The sequence below is a fragment of the Brassica napus genome, chromosome C9 (genome assembly GCF_020379485.1).
Source record: "Brassica napus cultivar Da-Ae chromosome C9, Da-Ae, whole genome shotgun sequence".
In the NCBI taxonomy this organism is placed as follows: domain Eukaryota; kingdom Viridiplantae; phylum Streptophyta; class Magnoliopsida; order Brassicales; family Brassicaceae; genus Brassica; species Brassica napus.
Genome location: NC_063452.1, coordinates 14,062,996 through 14,080,377, shown reverse-complemented (window position 1 = coordinate 14,080,377; position 17,382 = coordinate 14,062,996). Strand labels below are relative to the sequence as shown.

Below are 17,382 nucleotides of genomic sequence, written 5' to 3'. Positions count from 1 at the left end.
ATGACTTTCTAGAAATACGTACATTAGGTCCATTTTAAAAAAAAATCACACATGAATCAAGATTGTGACTTATGTTTTAATATATAAGATATTACGTAGAACATACATTTAAGTTACCAAAAAATAAGATGCATCACTTGTAGATTTAATGGATTTTTTGTTTGTCATAGTATATTTGCCCAAACGTCGACACTAGTTAATTCTTCATTGAGGTCAGAAATTAAGTGTTATTGGTTGCCATGAATTCCTGATATTTTCTTTGATAAGTAAGAAATATTTGGAAAATTATGAAATTTGATTGAGATGTTTGAGTTTGTACGTTTGAATGGTTTTAACATTTCTTAGGATATTATTGATAAGAATAAAAAGAGTGCAAAAGTTTGTATGAATGAGTACCAATGTTTACGCACATCGTTAGCGTAACCAACTAAAATGGTGATTCATTGATATATATTATTGATAGTATGATTTGATAATATATTAGTGTACGTTGCCTTTCAAAAAGAAAAGAATATACTCCTTCTGTTTTCTAATATAATTCGTTTAGAGAAATTTTTATATTCCAAATTATATGAAGTTTTCAGTTTCACTTCTATATTATTAGTGTTTGATTTGTGGTTAGGTAAATAATTAATGATGTTTTTGTTTAACTCAAAGAACATGAGAACTTAGCTCAAGTTTGCAAACATGGCAGACCAGTAGAACTGGTTAAAGAAAACAAATCAAAAACATAAGCATCACTGACAATGATGTTTTTGTTTAGAAAATACAAAAAATTAATGATTTTCTTAATCTATGTGCACAATTCTAAAACGACTTAGTATTAATTTATTACAATTTTCTATATAATAAATAAATACAAAATATATGATGTAAATGATGATTTACATATATTGACGATCAAATGTACCCACCAATATAATATTTTTTAAAGTATTAGGCTGCCTTAGAATATAATCTCTTTTTTTCTAAGTTTAAAAGTTATAATATAGGTTACTATATTTTGATCATCTAAGCGCGGGTTTATTTTTGAAATTAAATAAATTCTTCTTATATAATTTCTATATAAGATAATGTATGTGTATCAATCGAATATTAAAATAGCTAAAAATATATACAGACTAACGATACATTGATATTGGTTCGGATCCAATCCCAAGGTAAAGTACCTATTAAGTTTTTTTTTAGACATGCGGGTCTCTGTTTTAGTCTGGATTTTACTCGAGACCCAATCGAATAACCAACGTACATGAAATGTTTGTGTATATTAGATATATTTAGGTATTTCTTATATGTTTTTGTACTACGAATATTATTTTAATTTTCGTATTTTGGTTTTTGCTTATAGTTTCAGGCTTCAGGTAAAATTTTAAAATTTAAAATATATTTGGGTATTTAGCTGAAATTTTTAGGTTTTTTTCGGTTTTTTTGAGTATTTAAATACTTTTGGATATTTTTTTGTGTTTCATGTATTTTTAAAGATTTTGGGTACTTCAAATCTTTTTTGGATCCTAAATATCTGAACTGATCCGGACCCATTAGGTATCCAAAAATTATATGTAGTTTACATGTATCTTAATTATTGATTCAAACCCGAAAAGAACTGACACGAACCCCAAAAAAAAATCAAATACCTATTTAGGTCTAAATATCTAAAATCCGAAAGATCCATGCTCGAAAGAAACCGATCCGTACCTGACCTGAAGATCGAATGCCTAAGCCTACTCTCTTTTCTACTACTACTATTATTATTATTAGAATTGAAAAAATCTAGGATAGTTTGGTACAACTCTAAACAATCAAATATTAGTTTAGAACATGAAGTTTTTTATTGGCTATTATTCGTATATTTTAAATTACCTAACCAACATTTTAAAGAAGCCAAACAATGAATATTGATTAACAGTACAGTTTGAAAATGAGTACTATATTACCGCATGGGATAAGTAAATATATATCTAATATACTAATGTTTGATATAACAAAAATATAGTATAATATTGTACAATTATATTATTAAGAAGTCTAGAAAACTATAAGATTTGGGCTAATTCATTTGAAAACCACGAAAGTAACCTATATATTTGAATGCAATGTTACATATCGACATATATACAAAATCTCTTTTCAATTGTTATTTGGTAACCATAATATCTAGAGAAATATATTTTAATAGACCAGATATGTCACACAGATTTTCTAAATAATGAACAAATACCTAACAATTAGAGAATTAATATATTACCTAAGCTATTAGAGAAAGATCTTGATAAGATTGGTTAGAATCTTATCTGGTTGTTATAATAAAGGCTATTATAATATTTAGTTACATGTTATAGGCTGGACTAAAAATTAAAGGGTGCAACAATTCTTTTTAAGTAAATTTTTTAGGACTATTTCCCTTTTAATAGTATTGATATCTATAATAAAAAAATATTTTCATATTAGTCTAAACATTCATACCATTTGTACTGCCTAATAATTGTCTAGATAATCAAATATATGTTAAGTTACTCCGTCAACTTTTTCATATGATAAACTGTAAAGTTAATGTAAATGACTAACATTCATATGAATATCATTCGATAATAAGATATAGTAATTGTAATCTAATATTATTTTATAATACTAAATAACATACGGTTTATAAAAATGATAGTATTAAAACATATACAATCAATACTCACATTTGTTATTTGTATTAATGATATTACTTTTAAATATTATCAAAATAACATAATCTTAAGCATCATTTTATATTAATAAAAGTTCTTGAGGGGTTCAAAGTGGAATCTTCTATTGAATTAGGTTTTATAAAATATTATAAACCGAGTACATTAAAATTTAAATATGTCTCTAGTGCATGGTTGATTAGAGATGATCCTAGAACACATTACCCCGTCTATAATCTTCAGATTACCTTAAAATAGAAAAAATAAAAGTGTTATAAAACGCAAAATGTCAAAATATGTCAGAAAAGCTAAATATACTAAATAATACCATAGTAAATTATGATATTATACTAACCTTTTTCGTTATAAATGAGCCACCAAAATATAAGAGGTATGAAAGTTGCAATGTCATTTCTTAGTCTCATCATATTTTGGGTTAGAAATTCCAAATCAATAATTCTAGAAGCTTGGCATTCCAGCTCTACACCAGTTAATTTTTTTAAAAAAAAATCACACGACCACGAAAATGTATCATTTGAAGAGCTTAACGATAATAAAGCAGTCTAGCATAAGTTAGGCTTCCTACTAAAACTACAATGGCGACTGATTAAATTTCATCAATATTTGAAAAATATGACACATATGTAGTTGATATAACTAAAGTAGAGAAAGAATGTCACATATTGTGGAGTAAATGAAGTTAAAAATTACACAGTAGAGTTTGATCAAAAAAAAAAAAAATTACACAGTACAGCTTTATCAAAAGAGACAAAATCATACATTATTTTTTGCAACATTAACTATTAAATCCATTTGGTCTAATACAATCAAACATGCATTTGAAATAATTCTACTAACCATATAGTAATTTTAATATCCAATCCCTTTAGTTAGTCAAGCTAGCGCATAACTAAGTTCATTCAAGCATTTTAACATACATCTTTGGTGCATAAGATAATCTAGAATCTAGACCGAGAAAGTCTAATCTAGCTTTAAAAACAGTAAGATAGTAGGGAAACATGTAAATCCACATGTAAATCTAATACTAAACATCTTAACCCTTCAGCAAATCACCATAAATTAGCATATCCCATAGATTCAAGAGGTGACTACTCACAAATCATCTTGAATACACTTTCAACCCAAAATAATTTGAAGCATAATCAAGCTTAAGAAGCATTTAATCACAAGAGAGAAAGTAGTAAATGCATAAATACCAAAATATCCAAAAGGTTTTATGGTTATACAATAGATAAAAGAATGATCTTGTTCACTTAAAGCAAGTCATATTTATACTAAAAGGCTAAAAACTTGAAATCAACTAGGTTAAAGTGGTCGTAGTGGTCTTGGCAGCTATCTAGGCTGTTACATGCTTTCGAGACGTCTTCAGGACAATTATAGCGGCCTAGGTAGAGGCCACTAGACCAGACCACTAAGGAATCCATCTTCTTATGGTCAGGGTAAGACAGCTGGCTTCAATTTATGTGATGCATCGTCAAAATGTGGATATGTGAAGGAGCATAGCAGTCTAGAAGTCTACGTAGACACCGCTAGGATTGGGCCTTGTGGTTGTGTTCTCTAGCGGTCACTCCTCGACCGCTAGTCTTGGCTGCTACAAGTGTCCACGACTCAAACTTCTTCAAATCATCTCTTTTGCTTGGTTTCCAACTCCAAATGCTCCCATAACATGTATACATGCTCCAAGAGTACTCAAATGCAATATGAAAGTGCAAAGAATCTAAATGAACCTATGTAAGCTATATGAACCTAAAACAAGAGAAATGATAGGGTTAAAGTCCATAAAATGCAATACATAAACCATATATGTGGAGAAGTATATGTTGAGAATATACATCAAAATTTATAACATGATTTCGAACCAGAATTCAAAAGCATATAATCTATAAAGTTTTGATTATGAGAACCACATGATTTAAAATGAACAAAGATTAAAATTGTGGTAAGTAAGAATGGTTTAGTTAAGCTAAAATTTTAGAACATAATCTCATGGGGAATGGAGTCACATTTGATTCATCAATATACGTCATTTTGTCATGTCATATTTTAGAACCAATCAAATTATAATATATGTCGTTAAGTGTATTCTCAGTTAATAGTATGATTAAACACATGTGTTCTTTAGCTAATTTCCATGATCGAAAACGCGCCCGCCTAGTTGAGAACTCGCCTGGTTAAAGGGTGATTAAAAGGTCACTGGTTCGAAGAGGTGTTGTGGAGTGAGTTTAGGCGATGAAATATTTTTTTGCAAAAATCAACAATTTGTGTGCTAAATATTAGTTTATATTATAGATCTATCATATTTCAATAAAATCCATAAGTATCAGTTGTAAAAGCTTCAAGACTGTGAAAATTTTGAAAAACGCGATAGTATAGGTCTGAAAATCGTAGAGAAAAATGTCGAAGATGAAGTCAAAATCGTCATTTTGTACTCATTAAATGAAAATCTTACAAATATGAGTGATATGCATTGCTTTTGGTTCAAAACCGGGACATGGGTGATATGATATGTGATCTCATTGTCAGTAACTCACATATGCAATATATATATATATATATATCTATTAACATAAAGTAGAAGATAATTCTCTTCTCCTTGCGCCAACGCAACAAATAGAGGAAGGAGGCTTCGACACCTGTCCCCTTCACCGAAACACACCGTTTCAATAAAGTTTTGGGTTTACACGAGTTATTTTTGTTATGGGCTTTGAATAACGTTTCTGGGCTTAAACCAAAACTAAAGCTTGCCCAGTAGTCGCCTTCGGCTTCGTCAAGGATGACGACTTATGTATCTAGGGTTCTTCGTTTTGATCGAGCCGCCACTCGCTTTGGCGGATTCGGTTTCTGGAAACCTTCTTCCCTTAACAACATCCCCGAAGCTTCCAAGGTCTCATCTCTCTCTCTCTTTCTCATCTTGGTTTCTAGGGTTTATTTATTGAATTTGTTAGAAAAAGATCTTCTCTTTAGTTGCTTTTCGTGATGCGAAAGCTTAAAGTTTCAAACTTTGGTTACAGAACGATGTGGACGAAGCTAATATTGTGGCGAGTGAGTTAGAGAAAAAACTGATCTCCAAAGAAGGAGAAGATTTGAAAGTCTTGAAGTCGCTCGAGTCGACCAAAGCCATAGTTGAAGAGCTCAAATCAAAGCTACACAGCAAAGAAGACAAAGAGAACTGCGACATGAACATTCTGAAAGAGCTAAACCAAGCCAAGATGAATCTTTACAAGACGACCGAACATCTCACTGCTATACGCGAGTCCGTCGAGTTACTAAACAAGAGACTTGAAGAGGAGCGAGCCGCGCTCGAGAAGACACGAGAGAGGTTAAACTCTGTGAACGCGGCAGAGATATCAAAGGAGATTCAGAGACTAAGTGATGATGCGTTGGAGTTTAGTAAAACAGGGGACGAAGCGCGTTTTGCGGTTGATAATGCTGTGTGTGAGATCGAACGGACGAGGAGCAAGATCAAAGCTGCTGAGATGCGTTTGGTCGCTGGTAGGAACTAGGAAGATGAAGGAAGCTGCTAGAGCAGCTGAAGCAGTTGCAATAGCTGAAATCAAATATGTCGCCAGTGGAAGAAGAACAAGAGAAACGTTGCAGGAGGAGATTCTTTAGAAGATAGAAGAAACGGCTCAAGAGATTAGAAGCAGCAGGAGGACGATTGAGGAAGGTCTGGAGAGAGTGAACTCCGAAAAGATGAAAGCAGAAGAAGAAGAGACACAATGGCAGTGGTCAGAATGGAGGAGGAGATCATCATCATCTTACAATTACAAGGGCAAGTACAAGAACAGGAGAGACGGTTCTGATGGAACACATAACAGTAATAGTGTAGCGACGGTGATCATTTCGGTGGCGATTAGAGTCTGAAGAAACAGATGACATGTCTGAGGATGACGAAAAGGAAGTAGATGGTAAAGCGGCCATTGTTTCAGAGGACAGTTAGATCGTGAGGGTTTTTGCTCAAATATTGTCTCTGATACCATCATATCTAACTTTGCAGGTTTGTGCAGAAATATTACATACATACCGATAGATCTTCAGTCAAATAATGTCTTTAAAGCATCTACTCAAATAAGTCTCTGAGGTAAGCATTGTTTTATTTGCTAGAAGAAGAGTCATAAGAATGATGTGTCCTATACACTGAAACTTTAGAGTGTGTCTACTATGTTCTTTTACATCCCTTGGACTTAATAGTCTAAAATCATGTGTACAGTAAATTCAACTGGTGGTGAAGGGTGTATGTATTAACCAAAAAAAATGTACTTGAACTGAACTGGAAGTAAGTTAAGATTTAAGTATGTATTGTTTATTAATTGTCATGCGCCCTCTTTATTTTTCTCAGTCTCTTAGACCAGAAGAAACTTACAGCGGAGCCAGGCTATCGAAGCATATCCTGCTTCATTTTCTGAGTCTAAGGTAAACTATGTTGTTCCTTTGTGAATTCATTTCAAGTACTCTAATTTTTAACTGCAGTATGAAAAAACATTATTAATGATATGTACCTGGGAATGTGAATCCTTCTATTCTTATATTCTTTGCAATCAAGAGCTTTAATGTTGGACAGATAACATCAGTCATTTAGCTTGGTGCACAAACATGTTATGTTTGTCCACTGCTTGATATTTTCATGGTTATTTAGCATCTATCCCTATATTCTTAGTTCGTAATCATCTGACGTCTAAGGATGGGATATAGTTTTTTTTTTGCCAGGAAAACCACCAGTTTCAAAGAAGCAGGTAGATCCCTTTTCCCCAGATATTGCCGATGATTTTCATGTAGTCATGTAGGTTTGTAGTTGCATTACAAGTGAAATTAACTTTCGTAGTTTCTGGTGAAAAATCATAGCACCTTTTTTTTCCACAGGTCTCTCGCAATTTCACTTGGTATATGTCATCACTAAGCTTGGCATGTTGTTTGTATACAATTTAGAGACTGCTTCTACTAATCTACAGAAATCGGATAAGTCAACTCCCAATTTTCTGGACTTTTGAAGATTTCTCAGTTGGAGGGTTCTATGCCAGTTGGACAAATTCTTTTGGATAAAAATCTATAGTAATACCTTTTATTAGTGGTCAAGTCTTATTTTTCAGTTTTTCACAGTAAAACTATTTATTTCAATTTTTCATGTGAAGGACACTATGCTATTGTATATCAGTTGTACAATTTTGGAAGTCTGATTTGTTTCCTTGGTTAAGATGAGGGACCTTTCTCTTACTGAAGAATTTATAGTTAACGAAAGTCAGCTGGACGAAAAATTAAGCTATTTGTTTATGTGAAAATTTCTCATTTTCGATTTGGATGCGCACATCAAGACTGAAACAAAATATTACATTTCCACACGACACAGACGTCTTCTAACATCTAATCTATTAAAATAGAATCCTATAATTATCTACTATTAAAAAGTTGTCATTAAGTTTTTTAATGATCCTACTCCAATTAAATTATAACATTTATCATAAAAAAAAATTAAATAGAAACAAATAGATATTTTTGTTATGTTCATACCAAATTATTGGATATTAACCAATTTTATAGTTTCTAACCTAACAACCAAATACGGATATAATAAAGATCTTGCCTACGAATGATATGTAATCCTACGTATAACACTAATTATCCTATACTTTTATCAAATAAATATTAATTAGAATATAATATTAATTAGACATATATATATATATATATAATATATTTGGTGATCAATAGTACCCTTATAAATAATAAGAGTTAATATATATGAATTTAATGTTTTATTTATCTTTTTTCTTTTAAAACTTATTATGACCAACTTATCTAGGCGTCGACGTTATTCGGGTTGGGTTCGGGTCTAATCGGGTTTCGAGTTTTCGGAATTAAAAATTTCAGTCTCATTCGGATATTTATAAATTTCGGTTTGGATTGAGCTGAAATCTTTGCGGATTTGGTTCGGGTTTGGAAAACCCATTAAAATTATTTATAAAAAATTTAAATTCATATGTACTCTAAATTTCTCAAAATATAAAAATTAAAATGATATATTAGATATCAAAAATTAAAGAAAGGCACGTAATCTCTTTAAAGTGCACATGAAATCATTTTGTGAATTACAAATAGGCTATAGTTATGAACTTATGATAATGTGAAATAAAACTACTAAGATAACTCAAAATCATGATTTCACATCAAACACACTACTTCAAATGTTGCATGTAGTTTTAAAAAATGAAGAGAAAACAACTATAAACATAATGTAAAATATATATATATAACCATACGCGCGGACATTACCACTAGAAAAATGTACCATTTACTTGATACATTTTTATTTAATAAATAATCATATTAATTTTTTATAAATTATATATTTTAATAATCCAAAGAGCGGAAATAAAGATCTGATTACAAACCAACTTACAAAAAATTATAACCCGAGAACGGGAATAATTATATTAAGTTATACTATACATCTATGTTAATATCATTTAAATTTAATTATATATCATATAAAATAGATCAAAATGTTGTTTAGATTTATTTACCATAATATAATTGTAAATAATTAATAACAATTATTTTTGATTTATATGCTCATACCAATTTAATTATATACGTAATAGTTACTATAATAAAACTAACCTTTATCAATCATATTCGATCATGTGCCTGGTAGGATCACTATTGAGGGTAAACAACTTGAGGAGGAAGGCCACACCGGGTTTTAGAGAGTGGCCATGTCCAATGCCCACAACTGATGCTGCAGAAGAGTTATCTTTATCTTAAGTTTGAATAAATTGTTTAGTGTTGCGTTTTTTATTTGAATCATTTTGTGTCGGTTTTGTAACTTATCTTCTTCGCTTGGTTATAACAATAGCTATTGTGGTAAAATAATTTCCTCTTTCGCAAAGCTCCCCAAGTGTTTTTATTTGGATATTTGACACTAATTCCAACATCCAAATTCAAATACAAGCGTTTTTTTTTCAAACACATTAGAGAGTGAATAATCCTAACTAATCCAGTAGCACTATATAATGAGTATATTATACTCCCAGTAGCAGTTTAGTAACCTGTGAAAATGAGTAGCAGCAGCTTAGTAACTGGTGAAAATTATTCACTAAAATGTTGGCATAAACTCAGACGATTCATTAGCGAAAGAGAAAAACAATCAATGGAGATACCTTGTAAGTGAAAGCAGACAGAATCATGGCTTTGTTTTGTTAAATGAATTTAGTCACCTTCCTATGCTCCAAAAAAACTGGTTATGATAGATACGAGCTATAATCTTGCAAATCCAATTACGTTGTTACAAGAAACTCAATCATTCGTCTTCAAACTTACACAACCCTACAAATGTAAAACATCATAGAGGGGGGAGTTAAATAACTGCACAAGAATATGAGTATTTCAGTCAAAACAAGAATGGAAAACTTGTAATTAAAGGTAGGCACAAATCAAATATCTCAATTTTCAAAAGTGTTTATGATCCAATTTATTTCGTTCAGATCATTAGTTTTTCATCTGTCTTTGATTCACTTCCATCCTGATATTCAATTTTAGAAAAAAAAGTATTAGTTATTCTTGCCTTAGATTTCTTCGACCATATCAAAGTGAAATAAAATCAAAAGAATAAATATAAACCACTATACACTTCTTAATATTTTTTTTAAATCCGTGTTTTCTTTTTAAAAAACGTTAGTGGTTCTTTCACAACAAACAAAAAAAAAAAAAAAATTTACAGTATGGTCTTAGAAAAAAATCTATTTTTATTATGTTCAATTAATTTTCAAATATTTATAAATTTTAAATATATTTTAATATAAAATAATTTTATTGTAAACACACCAAAAAATAGACTCCCATTTGCTAATATCATCGTTCATACACAATACAAAGCAACAATCATGTCTAGGCATATGACAATCCCAAATCGCAAACCTAAAAAATTAAAGCGACTCACCCCTCTTATGTCGAAGTTGAGCCATGCAAGAGAATATCCCATTGCCGACGTCCGCCGGTGTCTTCGTGCTCATCCAGATGAGATTACAGACAAGGAGTGCAGGAACATCTTCAAACATACACTTTTGAGGGGCCTCGCCAAAAATCCTCTACAAACTCTACGTGGTTACAAAGATGAGATGAAGTTTTGCCTTAAATATGGCAATAGAGAGGCACACTACATTGAGGGAATAAAGCATTTCTTTGCTTTACATGATCGTCCCAAAGGAATGAGGCACCTCAAAATATCGGCAACAAAACACTATAAGAAAGGATTCTTCAGAAAAGAAACACTATAAGAAAGGTAATTACCTGTACGCAGTACTTAGGCTACTCGCAGGTGGCCATGTTGAAGGGATGAATCTTATAGACGTTCATAAATGGAGAAACAACACATACGTTATTGACAAACTGTGGAGGCAAGTTAAGCGGTTGTTGCATGAGGTTCCAATCATAAAGAGGAGATCCTATGGCATAAACATGATTCTTATAATGCTACCAAGAGCCTGCGAGCTCAATGACCTCGAGAAAGGGTGCACTAAGTGTTTTTACTATAAGGAAATGGAGAAGTTTCTTATGTTTTTCCTGTTCCATTATAAATTTATAGTAAAAATTTAAAATAAAATAATATATTACTCGGTATAACCAATGAAACAATATAGGAGGTAATAGAATAGGTAAAACAGCTACTAATAATACACTGAAACTAAATAATATTTTTTTATTAAAATACAAGTACATTCAATATAAACAAAATATAAAATAAATAATGTTTTGAATATTAAACCTAACCACAACAATAAAAACTCGAATAATACTTACTATATATAAAAAAAACTGAGCAAACATTTAATAAATGTATACCAGTTCAATCATGAAAATCGTATCATGCTAATACAACTTTATGATCTCTAACAAGAATAATAAAAAATAAAAAAAAATAGTTAGACATATGCGAAGATGATATAAAATGTGTTTTCATTATAAAAACATTTAAAAAAAAAAGATAATAACTAAAATAGTATAATGTCATAAAATATATTTGACAACAAATAAAAAACAAAAACCACTGACAAAAATAAGCAAACATCAAACATTAACTACAATGGATATAATATCTTTCTTCACTTAAAATGTCCTAATAGACAATAAACACTTATTATTATATACATCTCTTGCAAATGCAAACCTAAAACACAAACCACCAAATCATACAAAAAATAAAAAACTAAGATCACAAGTAAAATATACCCCGCCTGCAGAGCGGGTCTACCCTAGTATGTATTATATATAAAGTATCCTAAAAAATCTCCAATTAATCTCCGTTTAATTTCCAATTAGTTGTTTCGGCGCTAAACCCGGGTCAATAACATGCGTTATGCCTATTGCAATTTCAAACATGGGCTAATTTAGACATTAACACCAAAGTCCATTCTCTTACTTTGTTTAGCTATACAAGATAACACTAAATAAAATAAAACCCATTTAAGATTTGTTAGCTAAATCTATTTTATCTTAACTAATAGACGCTTCCATTACTTCTTTGGTGACTCACCTTACATCTATAAATTTACCATCAGTTAAAAATGTTTTACTTTACTCATTAACGCAAGAAGTTAGTTTTACGTCTTGTTCGAAAACGCGGCCGTCTAGGCGCTGTTCGGAGGTTGACCGCGGCGATTATACCCAAATTGGTGTAGCCAGGCGTTGACCCGCGTAAGACCGCCTAATTTTTGCGTTTACCGCCTAATTCCCGCCTAATCTCGCGTTGACTGCTTAAGTTTTTTTTTCGTGTAAGTTAAAACACGGTTGATTATTTTTTACTCATTATTGACAGATTTTGTGTAATTATTCATTACTAAATAATTATAATTAGCTATCAAACCCAAAATAAACACATCCATACTACATTTAGGGATTTTTTCCGTACCAAACCCACCATTTACGAATCAAAAAGAGACTGTTAAAAATTATATATAAGAAAAATATATAATTATGTTTGTATCATCATGCTTAAAATTAACTAAATATATTATAAATATATTAAATTGTATATAAAACTAGGTCCCGCGTAATCTCCGAGTACTCCGCGATATTTCGGTAACTCGCTAGCCCGGAGTTACCGCCCGACTAGCACCATTAACCATGTATCTTAGGAGGGTTCTTAACTATAAGTAGAATTAAAAGAAAAGAAAAAATCTCTTATATATTAAAGAAAAAGCATTTTAATAAATGCGTTCACATTAAACTGGACACATGTCACATGTAGAAGCATTGTAATAAATGTATTCATACTAAAATAGACACATGTCACATGTAGAGAGCTTCTCAGCCAAACTTACATAAATATGTTCACACTATGTATTTTACATTTTTTTAATATAAAACTCATATGCATGGTTCTTTTTTACGTTATTTTTACTGTTTACGAATAAAGCTGGAAAATTATTCATAAATTTTGATTCGATTCGTTATTTGTTTTGATTCAAACCGAAAAATCTGGATATATGTTACTCTACGAAGGAAATCAAATACTAAAATGCAATATCCGTATAAAAAACAAATCACAAATATCAATATTTATAGGAACGGATATCCAATTTGATTTGTTATATACATATATATATATATATATAATTAAAGAATTATATATAAGTTATATATTATAGTTTATATAAATTTTACAATATTTTTGTTTTTAAATAATTTCATTTTAATAATTTTATTTTTCATGTATTATTTTGAAAAAAAAATGTTATTTAAAATTAATTAACAGTATCTTTATATATTTATCAACCATTTTTATATACTTTTACATACAGATACATGTGCACATTGACATGAGCACCTTTTAACTACGTATTTACCAAAACTGAAATATCTAATATTTTTGGAAGTTAAAATATTCTTTTTTAATGCTTCTTTCACTATCGACCAAATTGTAATAAAATGATTTGTCTTAATAATTTTTTTCTTTTTTTTAATTATTATCCGTTTAGAAACTATAATATGAAATCATTGGTTCGATATCACGACTATCTAAAATTCATAACATGAAAACAAACAAATAATAGTACTTTTTCATTATCAGAGGAAAAAAAACCAAAAACATCAATCTGTTTAACCGAAGAAACCAAATAAATATTGATTTAAAATGATAGTTATATTTTAGGAGATTAAAAACCAAAAAACAACCTAAAACAAAACAGATATCCAGATTAAACAGATTAATGTATTTTTATTAAAAAATAACGAAACTAATAAACACATTTCGGTTGTTTAAAAGAAGAACCGCCACCTAATTTCGACTCAGAAGAAACTGGTCTTAGTGGGCAGGTGTAAGCATTGTAGTGGGTAGGGGATTAATGAGAAGGAAAAAAAAACGATCATCGTTTTTGGTTTCATTCCTCTGGCTCTCTCTCTCTATCGTTCGTATTCTGTTTCCAATCGAGAGAGATAGTAAAAGATCGATCGAGAATTCGAGATGGATAATAAGAAGAAGAAAGTGTGGTTTTGGCCGGAGAAACAAGGCGGCGGAGTTTCGATCAAGGAGGCGGAGGATATAGCGGCGGAGCATGTTTTGACGGAAGAGACGATAAGTCATTACAGTTTTAGCAAAGGTCTTCTTCCGCCTCTCGGTGTTAATTCTGGCTCTACGCGTCACGTTAAGCTCCGCTTCTTCATCGTCTCTCCCTTCGATCCTCGCTACAGGTAGTTAATCGATTTTGCTTAACTGATTATGTGATTGTTCGTGTCATCGCTGATGATCCTTGGTTTGAGATTTTGTGGTAGACGATTCGTTATTGTGTGGAGGAGGAGCTAGGTTTCTGCATGTTTGCCTTCTCGTTCTCGCTCTTACGAGATTAACAGATCCTTAAGTTTTTGTTACTCTATTGAAGCGAATAACGATGAAACTATTTTGAATCCATAGTGTTCGATGTAATGCTCGTGTTCAAAGGCATTACACGAATCGCACTTAGTTTGATTTTATTCAATAGAATCATATTGCTTTGATTTTGAATTTTTATACTATGCGAATTCTGTTATGCGTTTTTATTTTTCTTCTTCTCGTATTCCATGATTTAGGAACTGATGATTAAAGTTGAATTTTGTCAGGGCATGGGATTGGTTTCTAGTGCTTTTGGTGGTCTACACAGCATGGGCTTCTCCTTTTGAGTTTGACTACCTACAAACGCCAAGAGCACCTCTCAGTATTATAGATAACGTTGTCAATGTATTTTTCGCGATTGACATCGTTTTGACATTCTTTGTTGCCTTCTTGGACAAGGCAACTATTCAAGGATATGGCATTTTCAGTATGCTGCGTCTGTGGAGTCTTCGCAGGGCCAGTAATTGTTTTGCTAGGTGATTGATTTGAATGTGTGTTTCTTTGAATATCAAACACTTCTCTTCCTTTGTCATAATCTTTCTTGTTTTCGAATTATCAGATTGGAGAAGGATCAGAAATACAACTACTTTTGGGTTCGATGCACAAAGCTTCTCCTGGTTAGTGACTTATCTGAACACAAGCTTACATTTATGAAGAAGCTGCTATATATTTTTTCTCTTGGTACTTCAGATTAGATGTCGTGTGTTAATAAGTTGCTCTGCTTTCCGAGTTTTTTAAGTTTTACTTGATCTTATGTTTAGGCATGGCCCTCTGTTTCCTTTTGCAGAGACATGAGAGTTTTGTTTCCTAAACAAAATGCGACAGGGAAACTATTGGAGACTAACACAAGCCATTAACTAAACGAAGTTTTGTTTCCCTTCAGACACGAATTCATACAAGAAGAAGAACAAGCGGAGGCCACACAAAACACAACGCTGCGGGAAAATCAATATTGAAGATGGGAGGGAAAATCAATATTGAAGATGGGTTTCATCATCAGAATAACCAACACCGTCAGTTTGAGATGGCAGTGGAAGAAGAGAAATGTGGTGGGGGGGGAGGGGGAGAAGAAGATGATGATGATGATCACCGGTTTGTGGTGGAGAGAGATGGAAGTTTAACGATGGAGGAAGATAAAACGACGTCGGTTAGTGGGAGTGAAGAGTCGAGAACAAGTGCAAGAGATGAAGCAGAGAGAGTGTGGTTAGAGTTGTATCAAATTGGTCATCTTGGATTTGGTAAAGTATCTTTCACTGGGATTTAATAATGTGAAATTTGATAGTAGTATACATTTTGTAAGAAGTAGACGGTAAAAAAAATCCCTTTTGAATTTCAGGCTACATACATAACAATTTACATTTTGGTAGAGAGTGGTTAAAGTTCGTTGTGTATATTTCGACTCTTCAATGTCTTTCACATATGGTTACATCCTTTGTCTGTTCGGTTACATTATATCCACATAAAGGTCGAAATGTCCAAGTGATCAATCGGCATAAACCGAATTAAAAACCGGATCAAACTAAACCATGTAAAAAATCAAACGCATGTTCTTCATTTCTCGTGTTCTTCCGAAAAGATGTCGGGCGTGCTTTTGGAGTCTTACAAGTTCGCTTTGCCATGGCACAAAATAAATGACCTCGTCTGCAAGTTTTGTGGCGTGTTTGAAACCGCAACTCGAGAGAAAACTAGCGGGCAAAATGAGAATGATGTTTTGAAACGAGCTCATGAAATATTCTACAACAATCTCGTTTATTTTACTAATATTTGTTTTTATGTTTTTATTTAAATATTAATGTTTAAAATTTTATCTTTTACTATGTTTTATTTAATAAATAAATTTTATTTTAAAAAAAAAACTGTTTAATAATTATTTTTAAAAACCTTTAATTAAGATACTTGCATTGGAACACATAAATGTTACCGTCTCTTAGCGGAGTCTTTTAACGGAGTCTCTTAACTTGCATTTACTATTAAAAAAAATTAAGAGATGTTAAATGGGTCTCTAGGTTAATAATGCTCTCATGCTATTTATCAGTCCACTGATCCCGTTGTATTGGCCCCGAGCTTCCCGGATGTAAAAAAGGAAAAAAAAATACTTTAAGGCGTCATCGGTGCAGAACGAAAGGACTCAGAATCCTATCATCAACATTTGTGCATGTGTAATATTACTTTTCTATAGGGACCATTTTAGTTGCCAAATTTGTTGTGAATGATGCAAGAAAATAGAATTTGCTTTAGTTAAAGAAATCATAACTAATAACAATGAGAAGTAGAGACTAGCGAGCCCTTTCCAGAAGTATTTATACTAACATAGTATTTCTAACGTCTACAAATTTATCTAATTTCAAAATATTATAGATTAATTAAATTAAGCACACATGAAAAATCAAGATAAAGTCAAATTCATGTTATGAATGGTGTCAGTATTCTTTTGCACGTATATATGGACATTCAAAGAAATAAACATTGAAAAAATAGTAAACCCTTAATTCGATTTTAGGCTTCAAACAGTAAAGAGTATCCATTTTATAAATAATACTCACAGCTAGGAGGCAAAGACCACTATGCTGACATTGTAAGTTCGACTCCTACGTTTTGCGTGTGAGAAAATAATCAAAAATATATATAGCATGGTAAATAGTATTTGAACGTCTATAACTTTTTTTGGTTAAAAGTTTTTTACTATAGTCTACAGACAACAGTGAATGTCTTTATATCTCATCTTTTTTATCCACAGTATTTTGGTATCATCCAAATCTAGGATATTCACCGACAATAATATATTCTCTTGTATCACAATACTGTCTTTAGTTTTTAAAAACATATCTT

General features: G+C 31.4%; 1 protein-coding gene and 1 pseudogene across 2 annotated transcripts; both read left to right on the top strand.

The window, feature by feature from the left end:
- The first annotated feature begins 4,915 nt into the window (after positions 1-4,915).
- On the top strand, positions 4,916-7,819 carry LOC106362579 (annotated as a pseudogene).
- Positions 7,820-13,897: 6,078 nt separating this feature from the next.
- LOC106363959 (probable potassium channel AKT5) lies at positions 13,898-15,983 on the top strand. 2 transcript variants are annotated; one of them, XM_013803608.3, is made up of 4 exons: positions 13,898-14,375; positions 14,781-15,029; positions 15,113-15,170; positions 15,437-15,983. In XM_013803608.3, exons 1-4 carry the CDS (start codon positions 14,149-14,151, stop codon positions 15,815-15,817), a joined length of 915 nt encoding a protein of 304 aa, XP_013659062.1. In that variant the 5' UTR covers positions 13,898-14,148; the 3' UTR covers positions 15,818-15,983. The 2 variants fall into 2 exon arrangements, with proteins under 2 accessions (XP_013659062.1, XP_013659063.1); XM_013803609.3 differs by having other exon boundaries at positions 13,965-14,375; positions 15,341-15,983.
- The last annotated feature ends 1,399 nt before the right edge of the window (positions 15,984-17,382 follow it).